General features: G+C 36.3%; 1 protein-coding gene across 4 annotated transcripts in view; it reads left to right on the top strand.

Moving 5' to 3' along the window:
• The window catches only part of KIF3A (kinesin family member 3A), a 106,611-nt gene that overhangs the window by 31,275 nt on the left and 54,142 nt on the right, over window positions 1-21,194 (top strand). For all 4 annotated transcript variants that reach the window (XR_003792756.1, XM_029217721.1, XM_029217719.1 and 1 more), the window contains exons 5-8: window positions 12,793-12,898; window positions 17,064-17,203; window positions 17,809-18,006; window positions 18,311-18,485. Coding sequence is in view for 3 of the 4 variants with exons in the window: in XM_029217721.1 (XP_029073554.1) it covers window positions 12,793-12,898; window positions 17,064-17,203; window positions 17,809-18,006; window positions 18,311-18,485 (619 nt within the window). In the remaining variant the exon portion in view is untranslated. The remainder of the gene's footprint in view (window positions 1-12,792; window positions 12,899-17,063; window positions 17,204-17,808; window positions 18,007-18,310; window positions 18,486-21,194) is intronic.

Raw genomic sequence — 21,194 nt, 5'->3', positions numbered from 1 at the left:
TAATTCTTGCAATATTTTAAACTCTCCACCAGCAAAAAAATTATGACTCACTGAAGGCTCAGGTGATGTTAGCATTTTTTAGCAATGAAGTATTTTGAAATTAAGGTACATACATTTTTTTAAACATAATGCTGTTGCACACTTAATAGACTACAGTATAGTGTAAACATAACTTTTATATGCAATGAGTAACCAAAAAATTCATGGTACTAAGTTTATTATGGTGGTCTGGAACTGAACCTGTAATATCTTTGAACTGTATATTTTTTCAGTTCTCTTGGTTATATATCAGTGAATGTAATTGTTAGATAATGTGGTAACTGTATTTTTAGGAACTGCCAGACTGTTTCCCACAGTGGCTGTACCATTTTACATTCCTGTCAGCAATGTAAGAGGAGTCCAGTTTCTCTACATCCTCATCAACACTCGTTATTATCTGTCTTTTTTATAGCCATTTTACAGGGTGTAATGTGGTATCTCATTTGTGGGCTTGATTTCCATTTCCCTGATGGCTAATGATGATGAATATCTTTTCACGCCATTTGTGTATCTTCTTTGGATAAATTTCAGTTCGGATCCATTGCTCATTTTTAATTGGGTCTTTGTCTTTTTGTTATTGAGTTGTAATAATTCTTTATATATTCTAGATACAAGTTTGTTAACAGATATATGGATTTACAAAAATATTCTCCCATCTGTGGGATTGTCTTTTCACTATCTTGATGGTGTCCTTTGGAGCATAAAAATTTTAAATTTTCATCATGTCTGGTTTATCTATATTTAGTTTTGTTGCTTGTGCTTTTTGGTGTAGTATCTAGGAAATCATTGCTTCATCCAAGGTCATGAAGATTTACGCCTTTGTTTTCTTCTAAGAGTTTTATAGTTTTAGCTCTTATATTTATGTCTTTGATTCATTTTGAGTTAATTTTTTATGTACCATGTGAGGTAGAGGACCAGCTTCACTTTTGCCTATGGATATCCAGTTGTCTCACAACCATTTATTGAAAAGACTATTTTCCCCTCATTGCACTTTGCTTTTTTCACTGAACAATGGATTGTGGCAATTTTTCCACATCAGTGCAGAGAAAGCTTCCTCATTCCTTTTTTTTTTTAAAGGTTCATAATATCCTTTGTATGCATATAATTTTAATTTATTTAGCCAGCCCTCTGTTGATGAACACTTGGGTTGTTTAAGATCTTTTGCCGTTACACACAATTCTGTGCTAAATAGCCTTGTACATACAGCATTTCATACATGTGCAGGTATATCTGAGGATAAATTCCTGAAGCAGGGTTGCTGAGTCATGTGGTAAATGATTAGTAACTATTGCCAAATATATTAATATAGTGTATGAGACACTAGGTTTAGTGTATGAGACAAATGGTTAGCCTTTAAAATATTAATATTGGAATTTTGATAGAAATTGCATTGTCAGTAAAATAATTAGAGAATAATGGTAAGAGTAGTCACCATTGTAGAATGGTGTAGAATACACTTAGAATAACAGCAGCTACTATTACTAGCTTTTATAATGTGGCAGTAGGCATTCAGTACAGTAAATTGTGGTAGTAGCACATACTTTATTTCATTTAATCTTTCAGCAGTTCAGTTTTGTTATTGTAAAAAAATGAAACCTAGAGGGGTTTCCTGACTTGCTCATGTCGCAGGTAAGTGGATTAAGGATTAAAGGGTGATTTCTGAGGTTTTACCATCCTAGCTTGAATTCTGGCTCTGAGTTCTTAAGCAAGTTACTTACCCTCTATGAGCCTTAGCTTTGCCACATAAAAGTATCTACTTTATAGGATTATTGCCAACATTAACAAATTAATACAAAGTTTTAAAATCATTGATTGACACGTAATAAAGTATTCAATACATTTTAGCTTTTTTTTCTTTTTAAGTTTACTATATAAGCTGAGCTTTTGGAGCAGTATATTACAGGCTTAGGTATTATTTGTGTTTGTTGGACCTTAATGAAGACTTAATCTATAATGATAATGTGTAGACAGCAAATATAGAGATAAGTTTCATTTCTGCTAGTTGTCATCTTTGGTTTTGATGGATACTTTAATTCTGTGCTTTTTACCTTTTAAAAGTTTATTATTTTATTGCATAGATTATTCGAATAAAAATCATTTGGACAGATTTTCCATTTTTGTAACAGTAATTATAGATCAGATTTATTCTCAGGAACAGTCTTGTCAATGGTTCTCAACCACATTAGACCCAATGCCCCTTTTTTATAGCATATATCTTGTAATGCCCCTTTGACTATCCTGAAATAAATTTCATAGATGATGAAATCTATCTACACACATAATTTAAAAATTATCAATATACTGCCCTATTATAATATAAAAGAGAATAAAATTAATTAAAAAATAAAGTGCTTGTATTTCAATATATAAATGCTTAGATGTGATCATACTCAATGACATAATGAAGTAGTCAGAAGCATATATAATCATTATGATTGTAGCAGCTACAAATGCAGACTATTATAAGTGTGTTGTATTGGTGATCTAAACATCTTGACTGGTGTTACTGTCAATGACATGGTCTTTTAAAATAGTAACTAGCTCTTGGTAGAGTTCTGAGGAAAATAAAGTAGTTCTTTCCTCAGTTTTCCTGCATTCCTATATTATTATTATTACCATGGGAAAGCACTTAGTCTTCATATGTACAATAGAGTTAGGGTTTAGATTCAGGCAATTATAAATTGTTTTTTCACCCATGTTAATATCTGGTAGGACATTCAGAGTTGCATGGGACAATTCATTGACTGTGACCCATTTCATTTCAAGGTGTTTAGTATCCCAGGCCCCTGCCTATGAATACTAATAGCGTCCTCAAGTGAACCAGAAATTCCCCCACAAACTTCTAAAACATTCTGGGCAGGGGAGTAACTGCTGCCATTGAGATTCATTGTTTTGGCGTTATAAACTGTTTGTTATACAAATTAAATCTCTGTGTTTTTGATAAAAATTCTTTGCTAGCATTACCATCCAATTTTTTTTTAACTTTCATAAACAAATAACAATAATAGACAGTAATACATACCACTCACTCACATTCACGTGCCTCATTTCTAGGTGAACTTGCTGGCGCTGACCCAGACTCATGACTGAATTTAAGCTATTAGTTTTTAGGAGTGTCTAGACCACATTTAAGTTACCAGGACTCTCTAACAAAGGTAAAGACCAGGGCTCTCTAATGAGAGTCAATATCAGGGGTATCTCTGAGAATGATTAATCCTTTAATTTCCTTCTTTCCTCCTGGTGGGATCTCCTCCCAAACCAGGGCCAGGATCCCCTAATGAGGGTCAAAACCAGAGAGAAAACAGGATTCAAACTCGTGTACTAAGACACCCGAGATAAAAGTCAAACTAATTCCAGAAGGCTCACTTTGATACAATATCATAAAAGCCTATGCATAAGGAATTTTATCCAATTTTCTTTCCCTTTTAAAAAACAGTTCTAGTTGAATATAGGTGTTATAGTCTAAAGACCACTGAGGGGCCATTGTTCATCAGAGCCTAAGGAATGTTGGGGCCATGTGGTGTTACAGTAAAATATCATTCTCTTTCTTTTCATGGGAGCATAGCTGCAGTTCTTCCAGTTTTGCAAAATCCACCCTAGGGGACTACAAGGTAGAACAGAGCTCTCATTACCCATTATTCTTTCACACGGCTGCTATTACCAGAAACAGACAGACTGGCAGATCAGTATCCAGAGTCTTCTCAGGGTCACAGTTTCCTAGAATGAGAATGGAAAGTTTCCTACCTACCATTCCAGACAGGGGTGCAGATGAGCCTTGGCCTAACAGGGAGTTTCTCAATTACTGCTCAGGCAGTGCTGGATGGCCAAGGGACTCCTTGATCCAGAAGGGAAAGTCCAATTAAAGTGGTACTCTGCTCAAAACAAGATGACCATGTCATACACCTTCCCCCACAAAAAAGTAAAATTCCAATCAAGGCAACCCAGTAGGGAAGAATGCCCTGGTGTTGTCACACACGTGGTTACACTGCTTACCAGAGACGTCTTACACCAGGACCAGAGCCTTGTTTCCTTTACCAGGGAATCGAAAACACCATGGGCCAGTGCTGCCTGGTTAGTGGCAAGCACTTGGGGCTGTCCCTGAGACAAAAGTACTCAGGCACCTGCTGGACAAAATCTGAGGGCCAGTGTCAGCCCAGGGCTGATGTGCCATGAGTGAGATGCCACTCAAGATGGCTGTCCCTTCATGGTCACCAAAATTGTTACTGAACCAAACTTGGGTCTGCTTGCCTGCCACACAGCAAGGCAAATTTACTGACACTGGGTTGTGTTGAAGGAAGGTACACTGTTTTATTGCAGGGCACCAAGCAAGCTCATGCTCAGAAGGCTCTAACTCCCTAATGGCTTTTTTTCAGGGATGGGTTTTTAAAGGCAACATTTGTGGTGAGTGTTGCAGGGTGCATGACTTCTGATTGGTTGGTGGTGAGGTTAACAGGGTGATATTTTGGGAATCTTAATCATCAACCTCCTGGTTTAGTCCAGTCTGAGGTCTAGTGCTTGTGGTCAGCCTGTAGTCATCATCCTCAACCTGGATGGGGGTCTTGGTTTCTACAGAACAACTCCAAGATACACATCAGATTGTTTTATATATTCCTTGAGGAGGAACTAGGACTCTGTTTTATACCTGAACTATTGTTTCAGCTATAAAAAGCAGTTTTTTTGACTGCTTTTCTTTTGTTTCTGCATTCCTTCACTTCCTTAGTAACTGCTTGACTCTGCTCTTTGGAATCCAGGAAAAGCCTGGGAGACTAAATCCTTTTTCTACAAACAAGAAATGGGGGATGTGGAGGGGCTTTTTTTTACCTGGGAGGGTCCCGCAAGGTCCTGCCTTTTTAAATTTTATTTTATTTTTATTGGAGTATAGTCGATTTACAATGTTGTGTTAGTTTCAGGTGTACAGCAAAGTGATTCAGTTATACATATACATATAATATAATGTTATACATATACATATAAAAGGATTTTTCAAATCCTTTTCCCATTTAGCTTATTACAGAGTATTGAGTAGAGTTCCCTGTGCTATACAGCAGGTCCTGGTTGGTTATCTATTTTAAATATATTAATGTGTATATGTCAATCCCAAACTCCCAATTTATCCTTCCCCCCAACCTTTACCCTTTGGTAACCATAAATTTGATTTCTAAGTCTGTGAGACTGTTTCTATTTTGTAAATAAGTTCATTTGTATCATATTTTATAGATTCTGCCTAGAAGTAATATATGATATTTGTCTTTCTCTGACTGACTTCACTTAGTATGATAATCTCTAGGTTCATCCGTGTTGCTGCTAATGGCATTATTTCATTCTTTTTAATGACTGAATAATATTCCATTGTATAAATGTACCACGTCTTTTTTATTAATTAATTAATTAATTAATTTTTGGATGTGTTGGGTCTTCGTTTCTGTGCGAGGGCTTTCTCTAGTTGCGGCAAGCGGGGGCCACTCTTCATCGCGGTGCACGGGCCTCACTATCGCGGCCTCTGTTGTTGCTCAGCACAGGCTCCAGATGCACAGGCTCAGTAGTTGTGGCTCATGGGCCTAGTTGCTCCGCAGCATGTGGGATCTTCCCAGACCAGGGCTCGAACCCGTGTCCCCTGCATTGGCAGGCAGATTCTCAACCACTGCGCCACCAGGAAAGCCCCAACCACATCTTCTTTATCCATTCTTCTGTCGATGGACATTTAGGTTGCTTCCATGTCCTGGCTACTGTAAATAGTGCTCCAATGAACACTGGGGTGCGTATATCTTTTCAAATTATGGTTTTCTCTGGATATATACCCAGGAGTGGGATTGCTGGATCATATGGTAGTTATGTTTTAGTTTTTTAAGGAAGCTTCATACCGTTCTCCATAGTGGTTGTACCAATTTACATTCCCACCAACAGTGTAGGAGAGTTCCCTTTTCTCCACACCCTCTCCAGCATTAACTGGTTGTTGAATTTTTGATGATGGCCATTCTGACTGGTGTGAGGTGATACTGTGTAGTTTTGATTTGCATTTCTCTAATAATTAGTGTTTTGTTTATCTAATAATTGGTGCTTTTTAGCCATCTGTATGTCTTCTTTGGAGAAATGTCTATTTAGATCTTCTACCCATTTTTTGATTGGGTTGTTTGTTTTTTTATATAGACGTGCATGAACTGTTTGTATATTTTAGAGAGTAATCCCTTGCCGGTTGCTTTGTTTGCAAATATTTTCTCCCATTTTGTAAGTTGTCTTTTCATTTTGTTTATGGTTTCCTTTGCTGTGCAAAAGATTTTAAGTTTAATTTGGTCCCATTTGTTTATTTTTCTTCTCATTACTCTAGGAGGTAGATTGAAAAAGATCTTGCTGCAATTTATGTCAAAGAGTGTTCTGCTTATGTTTTCCTCTAAGAGTTTTATTGTATTTGGCCTTACATTTAGGCTTTTAATCCACTTGAGTTTATTTTTGTGTATGGTGTTAGGGAGTGTTCTAATTTCATTCATTTACATGTAGCTGTCCAGTTTTCCCAGCACCACTTATTGAAGAGACTGTCTTTTCTCCATTGTATATTCTTGCTTCCTTTGTCATAGATTAGGTGACCATAGGTGCATGGGTTTGGTCTCTTTGTATTTTCTATTTCTTCCTGGTTCAGTCTTGGAAGGTTGTACCTTTCTAAGAATTTGTGCATTTCTTCCAGGTTGTCCAGTTTATTGGCGTATAGTTGCTTGTAGTAGTCTTTTATGATCCTCTGTATTTCTTTGTATTTCTTTGGTGTCCATTGTAACTTCTCCTTTTTCATTTCAATTTTATTGATTTGAGCCCTCTCCTTTTTTTTCTTGATGAGTCTGGCTAAAGGTTTATCAATTTTGTTTATCTTTTCAAAGAACCAGCTTTTAATTTGATTGATCTTTTCTATTGTTTTCTTCATCTCTATTTCATTTATTTCTGCTCTGATCTTTATGATTTCTTTCCTTCTATTTGGTTTTGTTTGTTCTTTCTCTAATTGCTTTAGGTGTAAGGTTAGGTTTATTTGAGATTTTTCTTGTTTCCTGAGGTAAGATTGTATTGCTGTAAACTTCCCTCTGAGAACTGCTTTCGCTGCATCCCATAGGTTTTGGATAGTTGTGCTTTCATTTTCATTTGTCTCTAGGTATTTTTTAATTTTCTCTTTGATTTCTTCAGTTATCCATTGGTTGTTTAGTAGCATATTGTTTAGCCTCCACGTGTTTGTGTTTTTTACAGTTCTTTTCCCTTATAATTGGTTTCTAATCTCAGAGCATTGTGGTTGGAAAAGATGCTTGATATGACTTTTAAAAATAAATTTATTTATTTATTTTTGGCTGTGTTGGACTTTGTTGCTGTGCGTGGCCTTTCTCTAGTTGTGGCGAGCGGGGACTACTCTTCGTTGTGGTCAGCGGGCTTCTCACTGCGGTGGCTTCTCTTGTTGCGGAGCACAGGTTCTAGGCACATGGGCTTCAGTAGTTGCAGCATGTGGGCACAGTAGTTGTGGCTCTTGGGCTCTAGAGCGCAGGATCAGTTGTGGCGCATGCACTTATTTGCTCCGTGGCATGTGGGATCTTTGTGGACCAGGGCTCGAACCCGTGTCCCCTGCATTGGCAGGTGGATTCTTAACCACCGCACCACCAGGGAAGTCCTGATATGATTTTAATTTTCTTAAATTTACCAAGTCTTGCTTTGTGGCCCAGCATGTGGTCAATCCTGGAGGATGTTCCATGTGCACTTGAGAAGAATGGGTATTCTGCTTTTGAATGGAATGCTCTATAAATATCAATTAAGTCCATCTGTTCTAATGTGTCATTTAAGGCCTGTTTTTCCTTATTGATTTTCTGTCTGGATGATCTGTCTGTTGTTGAAAGTGGGGTGTTCAAGTCCCTCACAATTACTGTGTTACTGTCACTTTCTCCTTTTATGGGTCTTAACGTTTGCCTTATATATTGAGGTGCTCCTATGTTGTGTGCATATATTTAGAATTGTTACATTCTTCTTGGATTGATCCCTTGATCATTATGTAGTGTCCTTCTCTGTCTCTTGTAACAGTCTTTATTTTAAAATCTATTTTGTCTGAAATGAGTATTGCTGTTCCAGCTTTCTTTTGATTTCCATTTGCATGGAAGACGTTTTTCCATCCCCTCACTTTCAGTCTGTATGTGTCCCTAGATCTCAAGTGGGTCCCTTGTAGACAGCATATATACAGGTCTTGTTTTTGTATCCATTCAGCAGTCTGTGTCTTTTGGTTGGAGCATTTAATCCATTTACATTTAAGGTAATTATTGATATGTATGTTCTTACTGCCATTTTGTTAATTGTTTTGGATATGTTTTTGTAGGTCTTATTTCTCCCCTTCCTCTTTTGTTCTCTTCCTTTGTGATTTGATGACTAACTTTAGAGTTGTGTTTGAATTCCTTTTTCTTTTTTGTGTGTGTATCTATTGCAGATTTTTGATTTGCCATTACCATGAAGTTTTGATATAGTATTCTATATATAAACAAGATAGATTTAAGTTGCTGGTCTTTTAATTTCAAATGCATTTCCAGTATCCTGCATTTGTACTCTCCTCTTGATTGCTGGTTTTGATATTGTATTTGTGTGTGGATGATTTCCTACCTTTAACATATATTTGCCTTTACTGGTGAGCTTTTCTATTCATAATTTTATTGTGTGTATTTACGTCCTTTTTTTTTCTGCCTAGAGAAGTTCCTTTAGCATTTGTTGCAAAGCTGGTTTGGTGGTGCTGAATTCTCTTAGGTTTTGCTTGTCTGGCAAGCTTTAGATTTCTCCATCAAATCTAAATGAGAGGCTTGCTGGATAGAGTATTCTTGGTTGTAGGTTCTTCCCTTTCATCACTTTATTTTTGTTTGTTTGTTTGTTTTAACATCTTTATTGGAGTATAATTGCTTTACAATGGTGTGTTAGTTTCTGCTTTGTATCAGCTATACATATACATATATCACCATATCCCCTCCCTCTTGCGTCTCCCTTCCACCCTCTCTATCCCACCCCTCTAGGTGGTCACAAAGCACTGATTTCACTTTAAATATATCATGCCACTCCCTTCTGGCCTGCAGAGTCTCCGCTGAAAAATCAGCCGATAGCCTTATGCGGATTCCCTTTTAAGTTATTTGTTGCTTTTAATATTTTTCTCTTTGTCTTTAATTTTTGTCAATTTGATTACTACATGTTTCGGTATGTTTCTCCTTGTGTTTACCTGGCCTGGGACTCTCTGCACTTCCTGGACTTGGGTGACTGTTTCCTTTACCATGTTGGGGAAGGTTTCAGCTATTATCTCTTCAAATATTTTCTTAGGTCCTTTCTCTCACGCTTCTACTTCTGGGATCTCTATAATGTGAATGTCAGTGTGTTTAACGTTGTCCCAGAGGTGTCTGAGACTGTTCTCATTTTTCATTCTTTTTTAAAAATTCTGTTCCACAGCAGTGATTTCCAGCATTCTGTCTTCCAGCTTACGTATCCATTTTTCTGCCTCATTTACTCTGCTATTGATTCCATCTTGCGTATTTTTCATTTCAGTTATTGTGTTGTTCATCTCTGTTTGTTTGTTCTTTAGATCGTCTAGCTCTTTGTTAAACATTTCCTGTATCTTCCCAGTCCGTGCCTCCGTTCTTTTTCTGAGATCTTGGATCATCTTTACTATCATTACTCTGAATTCTTTTTCGTGTAGATTGCCTATCTCCATTTCACTTAGTTGTTCTTCTGGGGTTTTATCTTCTTCCTTCATCTGGGACATAGTCCTCTGCCATCTCATTTTGTCTACCTTTCTGTGATCGTGGTTTCCATTCCGCCAGCTGCAAGCTGTAGTTCTTGTTGCTTCTGCTGTCTGCCCCCTGGTGGATGAGACTGGTCTAAGAGGCTTGTTCAGGCTTCCTGGTGGGGGGAACTGGTTCTTGCCCACTGGTGAGTTGAGCTGGGTATTGTCCCTCTGGTGGGCAGGGCCGTGTCAAGGGGGCTGTTTAGCAGGCAGCTGTGGGCTCAGGAAGACTTTAGGCAGCCTGTCTTCTGATGGGTGGGGCTGTGTTACTGCCCTGTTGGTTGGTTGGCCTGAGGAGTCCCAGCACTGGAGCCTACAGGCTGTTGGGTGGCGCTAGGTCTTGGTAAGAAAATGGCAGCCTCCAGGAGGACTCATGCCAGTGAGTACTCCCTAGAACTACTGCCGCCAGTGTCTTTGTCCCCACAGTGATTCATAGCCAACCCCTGCCTCCCCAGGAGACTCTCCAAGACCAGCAGGTAGGTCTGGCCCAGGCTCCTACGAGGTCACTGCTTTTTCCCCTGGGCACTGGTGTGCACGAGACCTTGTGTGTGCCCTCCAAGAGTAGAGTTCCTCTTTCCCCCAGTCCTGTGGAATCCTGCAATCAAACCCCACTGGCCTTCAAAGCCAGATGCTGTGGGGGCTTCTCCTCTCGATGCCAGACCCCCAGGATAGGAAGTCTGATGTTGGGGCTCAGAACTTTCGCCCCTGTGGGAGAACATCTGTGATATAATTATTTTCCAGTTTGTGGGTCACCTACCCAGCAGATATGGGATTTGATTTTATTGCGATTGAGCCCCTTCTAATGTCTTCTTGTGGCTTCTCCTTTGTCTTTGGATGTAGGATATCTTTTTTGGTAGGTGGTAGTGGTTTTTTTTTTGATGGTTGTTCACCAGTTAGTTGTGATTTTGGTGTTTTCTTGATACAGGGTGAGCTCGTGTCCTTCTGTCTGCCATCTTGTCTCAGAGTCCTGCTTTATTTCAGAATCATATTCAGTTTCTTCATATTTCATGTCTAATTAGTTTATCTACAATTAATAATTGAATGTAGAATTAATATCTTGTGATTGGGAATGACTGTAGACTTTGCAGACTGATGCCAGTTTGAAGAATGTTTGTTTTCAGTCTGCAATGAGATGAGAATAGTAAATGAAAGTACATGCTTAAAAACTTTTATAGTAATTTGACATTGTCATGGTATCCAAGTGCATGATTTTTGTATTTTTCAGAGATATCACTTTCCACATTAGAAATATACGTATAATTCTTTACCATAGATTTTTCTGAGAAGCATTGACATAAGCCAGTAATATTCAAACATTTAAAAAGATTTAAAGCCATTAAACAGTTGAATCAAACCAAACCTTATGTGGAAGCCCAATCTATAAAATACGTGAAAGTAAAGCTCTCTTTAGAACTTGTGTCTGGGTCTGAGAACCCCCAAACTCACACAATGGCCCCGTCATTGCCATCATGGACCCTCTAATGCTTGTCAGAGCACAGTTTGAAACCCGTTGGTTTATAGAGACCAACACATTTCTTTACTACTAGTAAAATAAGGGCTTAATGTATATCTCATGACAGAAAAAAGGTAATTTTTCCTAATGTATAAATATATCATAAAGAAGACTAAAGAGGGCTTCCCTGGTGGCGCAGTGGTTGAGAGTCTGCCTGCCGATGCAGGGGACATGGGTTCGTGCCCCGGTCCAGGAAGATCCCACATGCCACAGAGCGGCTGGGCCCATGAGCCATGGCCGCTGAGCCTGCGTGTCTGGAGCCTGTGTTCTGCAGTGGGAGAGGCCACAACAGTGAGGGGCCGGCGTACTGCAAAAAAAAAAAAAAAAAAAAGAGAGAGAGACTAAAGAAACCCAAAACCTCTAACTAGATTTAAGATCAACACCTAGAATTTAGAGTATTTGCCTTTGTGACTTTTGTTTCTGATATAAACTTTTGTTTATCATCTTTGTCCAGTCTTACTACCTTTGGAATGGCTCGCCCCACTGGCAGCCACAGGCCTCTGCCTCAGCTTCACTTTATTCTGTTGATTTGTTGGATGTGACTTCTAGGGCCTTGAAAAGTGAATTTTGTATTTCTATTTGTATTTTACAGATAGTATTAAAATACTATATGTATTTTAAATAAATATATCCCAAATACAGCCTTCAAGTTGGGTAAAAGTTCTCATAAAGTTACTCATGGAAAGGTAATATTTTTACATGGATACCATAGATCTGATCATTTCATTCAGCTGTGTGAAATACTCCAGTGGCTTCAAATTGCTGTTAAGATAAAGACCAATAATTAGAGGAGTGCAAATCAAAATTACAATGAGGTACCACCTCACACTGGTCAGAATGGCCATCATCAAAAGGTCTACAAATAACAAATTCTGGAGAGGCTGTGGAGAAAAGGGAACCCTCTTATACTGTTGGCGGAACTGTAAATTGGTGCAGCCACTGTGGAAAACAGTATGGAGATTGCGGTTCGCGGGCTTCTCATTGCAGTGGCTTCTCTTGTTGCGGAGCATGAGCTCTAGGTGCTCCAGTAGTTGTGGCACACAGGCTCAGTAGTTGTGGCTCACGGGCTCTAGAGTGCAGGCTCAGTAGTTGTGGCACACAGGGTTAGTTGCTCTGTGGCATGTGGGATCTTCCTGAACCAGGGCACGAACCCGTGTCCCCTGCATTGGCAGGTGGATTCTTAACCACTTCGCCCCCAGGGAAGTCCCTATATTGTATTCTTATACTTCACTGTATTTTTTTTTCTTCATGGCATTATCACAATTGAAATAAAATAAAATAATTTGTGTGTGTAATTATTCATTTGTATGTTCTCCCTGTAGATTGTTACCCCCAGTAGTGTAGAAACTGTCTACCTTGTTCATCACTGTATCCTCACTCTCTAGCACAGTGTCCAACATGTAGTAGATATTCAATAAATAACTGTGGAAGAATTATGGATATATGTGTAAAGTCTGTATGATTTTTTTTTTAGGTTAAAGAAAGACCTGATGTGGGAGTTTATATCAAGGATTTATCAGCTTATGTGGTAAATAATGCTGATGATATGGATAGAATTATGACACTGGGCCACAAAAATCGTAAGTATAGTGCTTAATTGTGATGTGTGGAGTAGGCTCTTTTAGAAGCAAACCTGGTATGGCATTTTGCGCCATAAAGATTGGATTTTTAGGTTTCTTGAAAACCCTTCCTCTTTGACTATTTACTATGTGGAAAGCGTATATGAATGAAAGATATCATAGATTGCTTTCCATGCTGACCAAAATTTTGTTACTTAGCAATAGCGCTCTCATATCGCTGACTGTTGTTAGTAATAATAATATTGGTAACATTTATTGAGTACTTACTGTGTGGCAAGTGCTTGTTCAAATGCTTTATAAGAATGATCTCTTTAATCCTCAAAATGGGCTATGAAGGTATTAAATTCCTATGTTATGATTGAGGAAACTGAGACTTAAAGTAAATTGTCCAGGTCATATACTACTTAATAAGTTGCAGAGTGAGCATTTGCATCTACACCATTAGTGAGCATTAACCAGGCACCTCCCTTTTGTTGACAAGAAAAGCAAACAAAATTAAATAAAGTGGCATTCTTTTTAGTAATTGTTTCAAGTTTTTTCTAAAGAATAAAAAGTTTCAGCAATATTGCTGATGCCCCAGGCCTAGTACTAATGATGTTGCTAACAGCAATTAGAGATTAGAGGTGAAAGAAAAGAACATAGGAAATAACCTTTTTTTTTTCAGATTTTTGTGACTAGACTAAAAGTCTAGCAAACTCAAGGAAACAAAGCAAAAATTTTAAAAATTCAGTTGTATTCTTATAAACCAAATAATAGAAAAATACCAAAATTTTAACAGGAAAATGAGCAAAAGATGTTTATGACTATGTTATTCATAGAAGAACTATACACAGCAGTAAGTATATGAAAGGATGTTTGACTTCACAAGTAATCAGGAAAATGCATATTAAAACAACAATGGGAGATGTTTTACCCATCAGTTTGGATGAAAGGATATCCAGGTTGGTGAGGCTCTAAGGAAATGGGCAATGGTGATGGGAATATACAGCCTTTTTGAAGGGCAGGATAACTGTATCTGTTGAAATTTTTAAGGATGCATTCCTTTGACCCACTGTTTCTATTTGTAGATATATATTCTAGAAAAATATTTTTTGGTGTAAACAAAAAAATACCTTATTACAGCATTACTTGTAATAGCAAAAAGTTTGACACAACCTAAATAACTGTCAATAAAACATTGGTTATATAAATTATGGTGCAGAAATATTATGGACTATAATGAAGCTGTAAAAAACAAACAAACAGTGAGTTAAATCTACATGTAGAGACCCAAAAGACTTTCCGGATATATATTAAGGGAAAAAGAAAACTAACTAGCACAGTATGTAATGCATCATCCCATGTGTAAAAAAAGCCAGATTATCAAACTACATATTTGGGTATTTTGTGTGTGTGTTCACCTGTATGTATGTGAAATACAAAATGAAAGGCCATTTAATAGTGGTTACCTTTAGTGAAGGGGAAATAAGATTGGGGGAAAGGAATATAGGGAGCTTTCACTTTATGTTTTTTGTATGTTTGTATTTTTGAATTTTTTATACCAGGAATATGTTCATGTATTGCTTATTTAACTTAAGAAAATTTTAACATAAGATTCCATTCACAATAGTGACCAAAACCTTCCATTAACTACCTAAGAATTCATTTAACTTGGTATGTGAGATTTGTCTAAGGAAAAATGAAAAAATTCTAATGAGAGAAATAAAATGAAAGGAAGGTAAAGAGATTTGAACACCTAAGATAGCAGAGAGGAAAATAGTCTTCATTAATAAATAGATTGAGTTCAAAAATTAAAGGTTTAGCTGCAGGGGGGGCCCTCCTGCACTGCTGGTGGGAATGTAAATTGGTGCAGCCACTATGGAGCACAGTATGGAGGTTCCTCAGAAAACTAAAAATAAGAGTTGCCAGATGATCCAGCAATCCCACTCCTGGACCTATATCCAGACAAAACTATATCCAGTCCTGGACATATAGCCCACTCCTGGACATATATCCAGACAAAACTATAATTTGAAAAGATACATGCACCCTTATGTTCATAGCAGCACTGTTCACAATAGCTGCTAGTTGTTTCTAAGACATAGAAACAGCCTAAATGTCCATCAACAGATGAATGGATAAAGAAGGAATATTACACAATGGAATATTACTCAGACATAAAAAAGAATGAAATAATACCATTTGCGGCAACAAGGAAGGACGTAGAGATTATCATATTAAGTCGGAAAGAAAAAGACAAATACCATATAATATCACTTATATGTGGAATCTAAAATACAACACAAATGGACACATTTATGAAATGGAAACAGATTCATAGGTACAGAGAACAGACTTGTGGTTGCCAAGGAGGAAGGGGGTGGGGAAGAGAAGGATTGGGATAAGTTTTTCTGTACCTCCTTGAAAAACATAAAAATTTAATTTTTTATTCCAAAATAAATATTTTGACAAAAATTACAGCTATGGAAATGTTTTATTTCCATTATGCAGTGTGTTAGGTTGGATCATTTAGTCTACTTGATTGCTGCAAGCTGTTCTCTCCTAGGGATTGTAAAGTTCAGTGTAGGTCACTTTTGACATAACATCTGTTGCATTGCTTTGTTTTCATAACTGGAAATATAGAAAAATCACAATCATAAATAGCATGCTTTACTTATATTGCAAAAACAATGGGTATTAAAATATTTAATATGACTTTTTCAAATTACACTTTCTCTCCCACTCCAAACTGAAAAACACTGCTATACCTTGTTTTGATAATCACATAGCTATAAAACTATTCCTATCCTTTCATAAGGTAGCTCCAGTTTGGAAGATACATCCCATGGATATAATTCTAAAGAGAAAGAAAGGTATCTGCTCAAAGATGCTCATATTAGTGTCCCTTATGAAGAACTAAAATAGGCAACAATCCCAAATATCTCCCAGTAAGATAATAACTCAATTTTAGTAAAAATTTCAAGTTGGTTTTTACATGGAAATATATGTAGGAGATAATGTTAAGTGGAAAAAAAACAAGGTAAAATAAGACCTACTACTCTGTGGAAATATGTATAGTGTGTTACATCTGATTAGATGATTTGAAGTGGTGTCAGATTTATTAGTTTTTTATATTTTTGGAGAAAAATTGATTTTAAAAATTCATAACTTGATTTAAAAGAAAATAGAAAAGTATAGTATGGAATCACAGATCCTTGCATTTTCCCTCACTGATTTTCCATTTACCTTCTTTCATTGGGCTTTACTTTTCTTTACCAGTGCAATTTACTTTCTAGTTATCTGACTTATAATATGGCCATTTGCTAATAAAGAGTACCCTTCTAATGTTTAAATTGTAAAATCACAGCTCACATGGAGAAGCTCTACATGAGTATAGTAGGAAAATAATTTTGGCATTGGGTGAAATTAACATATTGCTTTTAAAATACTTTGGAATTTAAGAAAAACCCAATACATGCCTATTGTGAAAAACAAAACAGATCTTTTTCTTTGTTTGCACAATATATTCATGTAAAATATTTATACACACTCAAATTCTTAGCATATTTTGAATGGATGCTTTTGTTTTACAGAAATGGGATTATACTCTATATTCCTTTCTTTTTTTCATATGTTATGGGTATCTTTCCATGTCATTCAGATCTACCTTATTTTTTTTTTAAAAGACTGCTTAGTAATTCATAGTGTGACTATTCTATAATTGATTAACCACTGTCATATTGGTTGTTTCTGATCTCTCGCTGTTGTAAACAGTTCTTTCCTGAATATCTTTGTATCATCTAATGTATATATGCAAGTATTCCTGTGGTTGATTCCCAGAACATATCAATAATACTTTTTAGAGACAGCTGAAACAGCAGTTAATTTTTTGAATTATTTAACATGTATTTTTTATGTAAATTAGTTAATTTTTTAAGCCAGCAATACTTGAAATTAAGTATTTTGTTCTCAAATCCCCTCTTTCATGTGAAAAAAATACAGTTTTTTGTTATCAACATAAATTGTCAGAAATTTCTAATAATGGCTAAATATGCCTAAATTTTTATGTTTTAGACATGCTCTCTGGCTTTTGGCTCTGATGAAATTCAGTATTCTGGATATTTAATTATTTTTAAAGGCATTCCCTGTTGTTATAGTTTTAAATAATTTCCTCCCTTTATTCAAGGTTCTGTTGGTGCAACTAATATGAATGAACATAGTTCCCGTTCCCATGCCATCTTTACAATTACTATAGAATGCAGTGAAAAAGGCGTTGATGGTAACATGCATGTCAGGATGGGGAAGCTCCATCTTGTAGATCTTGCTGTAAGTAACAGGATGCTACTTAAGAATAACTCTTGTGATTTCTTTTTATTTTATAAATAAATAATAATTCAAGTGAAAAGGAGTGATTATATAATTTTTAAGTTTTACTTGTGTATGTGTTTAACTTATTATTCTTTTTTAAATATTTATTTATTTATTTGTCTGCACCGGGTCTTAATTGTGGCACGTGGGATCTTCGATCTTTGTTGTGGCATGCGGGATCTTTAGTTGCGGCATGTGGGATCTAGTTCCCTGACCAGGGATTGAACCCGGGCTCCCTGCATTGGGAGTGCGGAGTCTTAGCCACTGGACCACTAGGGAAGTCCCCTTAACTTACTACTAATTATGGACTATTTCAAACCTATACAACGTAGGTAGAATAGTATAATGATTTCCCATGTACCCATCACCCAACTTCAGCAATTATCAGTTCATGGCCAGTCCTATTTCATCTCTACCCTCAGCCACTTCTTCCCTTCCAGTATTATTTTGAAGTGAATTCCAGATATATTAGATTTTTTACCGTTAAAATACTTTTTTTAACTTTGGGAAGAATATTCTGTATTTTTTATTTTAGCTTTACTTCTGTCTCTGTTTATTGTAAGGGTTCAGAAAGACAAGCAAAAACTGGAGCTACTGGGCAGCGCCTGAAAGAAGCTACAAAAATCAATCTTTCACTTTCTACCCTTGGTAATGTTATTTCTGCCTTGGTTGATGGAAAAAGCACTCATGTGCCTTATCGTAACTCTAAATTGACTCGTCTTCTTCAGGATTCCTTAGGAGGAAATTCAAAAACCATGATGGTAAGACTTAATTGGTCGTATAGTTATCATCAGGAAAATTTAAGATTCCTGCTTATGCCAGTAGTTAATATTCATAACATTTTAAAAACTATTGATTATTTTACTTTTTAAAATTTGGGGTTAGTTTTTCTAGCACACCATGTGTGCGAGTCTATAATTGTATTGTTTGGAAACCTATGTGGTGGTGCCCTCTTTTTCAGGGAGACCGGAATGGAAATATATTCCAAAATTCTTTTTGATATGTTCATAATGGTAGTATTAATTTGTGTCAAGTGTAAAACGTTTTGTATTCCTAATTCAACAGTGTGCAAATATTGGACCAGCAGATTACAATTACGATGAAACCATCAGTACATTGCGGTATGCTAATCGTGCTAAGAATATTAAAAATAAAGCTAGAATTAATGAAGATCCAAAGGATGCTTTGCTTCGTCAGTTTCAGAAAGAAATAGAAGAACTGAAAAAAAAGCTTGAAGAAGGTAACATTTTCTCAAAATATTAATCTTGGCTAAAAACATGTTGTTTAGCCAGTAAGTGTTCTAATAAAAAGCTACCTATTAAAAATTCTCTGAACCTCTAACATTGATATTTAAGGGGATATTTCTGCAAGGTAAATTGATACTTACATACTTTAACATTTCCATATTAAGCTCAAGTAGAATTATATAATATTTGTGTATTGATTTTTTTTAAAAAATTCATTTAATTTAAACCTCCACCTCAGTCCCCATGATCTTTTGTAAAGATTTCATATGTCCACTTATTAAATAATGAATTTTTATTTGTCTCTATATAAGAGCAAGTTCTACCATACATGTATTTAGCGAAAATGACCAGAGTTCTTTGTGATAGGTATCAGTCACTATTATTTGAAGTAGACAAAGCAATCAGAGAGTCATGGGTAAACCTAGTTTACTCTTAAGTAAAAATTCATTGCATGGCCTTGAAAATATGCTTTCATGTTTAAATTTGAACATGAGATTCTATTTTGGAAATTCTTTTCTAACAAGATATAATGTCAGAAGGTTAGAAAATTTGGAGACCTTATTCATTAGGACGAGAAATTTACCAACCATCATTAGGCAGTCAGTGACTCCCTGAATCTTCGTGCTAAGAACTAACTGGCATAGGGCTCCTTTGCATACCAGGTGAATAAAGGGCTTTGAAATTGCCTCTTTTCAGTCTGTGGGGAAACTGGTTAGATCAGATATGAAATCCAGAGATGCCAACATCACAAATATTTGGAGAAGGTGCTGATTCAGTAAATTTGAGTAAGATTATTGAGGAAAAGCAGTAATTGAGCTGCCTCTTAGATAATGGAATTTGGTATTTTAAATGTGACCACTAGGTGGTATTTATAGTCAGTATGTTTTAAAGATGTAAAATTTCTTAGATTTCTTAATATTGAGTTCATATCTTTATTTTGCCGACCCTTTTTTTTACATTTTTTTATTGTGGTAAAATATACATAACATAAAAATTACCGTTTTAACTATTTTTGTGTACAGTTCTGTGGCATTAAGTACATTCACATTATTCTGCAACCATCACCACCATCCATCTCCAGGACTTTTTAATCATCCCAAAATGAACCTCTGTACCCATTAAACACTAGCTCCCCATCCCTCTCTCTCCCTCAGTCCCTGGTAACCCACTGTTCTTTCTATTTCTATGAATTTGACTATTCTAGGTACCCCATGTAAGTAGAATCATATAATATGTCTCCTTTTGTGTCTGGCTTATTTTACTTAACATAATGTCCTCAGTGTTCATCCATATTGTTGCATGTGTCAGAATTTCCTTCCTTTCTAAGACTGAATAATATTCCATTGTGTGTATATACCATGTTTTGTTTATACCTTCATCTGTTGATGGACACTTGGGTTGCTTCTATCTTTTGACTATTGTGAATAATGCTACTATGAATGTGGTGTACAAATTCCTGTTTGAGTCCTTGCTTTCAATTCTTTTGTTCTTTTGGGTATATACCCAGAGGTAGAATTGCTGGATAATATGGTAATGCTGACTTTATTTTTAATAAATTTCATTTTATTTATGCTCTTAGGACATATTGTTTTTATAATCCAGTTAATAGAGTTAATCAGAAAAACAATTAAAAAATAGGCAGAAACATTAAAAGAATAATTTTTTAACTTTTTATTTTGAAATGATTTTAGGCTTATAGAAAACTCACAATAGCAAGGAGAGTTCTTATATACCTATTAGCCAGCTTCCCCTAATGTTAGCATCTTACATAACCATGGTACAATTATTGACACCAGGAAATTCACAGTGGTACAAACTTATTAAGTAATCCACAGACCTTACTAGACTTTTGACAGTTTTCTCTCTAATGCCCTTTTCCTCTAGTCCAAGATCCAGTTGTGGATCACACATTGCATTTAGTTGTCATGTCTGTTTAGTTTCCACCAGTCTCCAATTCCTCAGTCTTTACTTGTTGTACATGATCTTGATGCTTTTGAAGAGTACTGGTCATGTATTTGTAGAATGTTCCTCAATTTGTATTTATTTATAGTTTTCTCATAATTATTCTGCAGATTTTCTCCACTATAAATCTACTATTTTATTATTTCCTTTGTAATTAATATGTACCTTGTGGAGAGATATTGGGTTGGCCAAAAAGTGCCTTCGGTTTTTAAGTAAAAATAAAAGACACATTTTTCGTCTTCACCAAGAACTTTATTGAACAACATATTCACCCTTTTGTTCCAGTACCTTCTGCCATTGTTCAGGCAACTTCATAATTCCATCTTACCAAAACTTTTTATCTTTTTGAGCAAAGAACTGTTCCAGGTGCCTTTTATAGTCTTCCAGGGAATTGAAATTTTTTCCATTAAGGGAATTTTGTAAAGATCAAAATAAATGGAAATCTGAAGGTGCAATGTCAGGTGAATACGGCAGATGAATCAGAACTTCCCAGACAAGGTGTAACAGTTTTTGCCTGGTCATCAAAGAAACATGCCGTCTTGCGTTATCCTGATGGAAGATTATGCATTTTCTGTTGACTAATTCTGGATGCTTTTCATCGAGTGCTGCTTTCAGTTGGTAACTGGGAGCAGTACATGTTGGAATTAATCGTTTGATTTTCCGGAAGGAGCTCATAATAGAGGTCTCCCTTCCAGTCCCACCATATGCACAACATCACCTTCTTTGGATGAAGACTGGCC

This window comes from Monodon monoceros, unplaced genomic scaffold (genome assembly GCF_005190385.1).
Source record: "Monodon monoceros isolate NGI ecotype Baffin Bay Population unplaced genomic scaffold, NGI_Narwhal_1 Super_Scaffold_12, whole genome shotgun sequence".
NCBI lineage: Eukaryota > Metazoa > Chordata > Mammalia > Artiodactyla > Monodontidae > Monodon > Monodon monoceros.
Note: the sequence above shows the minus strand (reverse complement) of the source record. Positions and strands in the feature narration are given on the sequence as shown.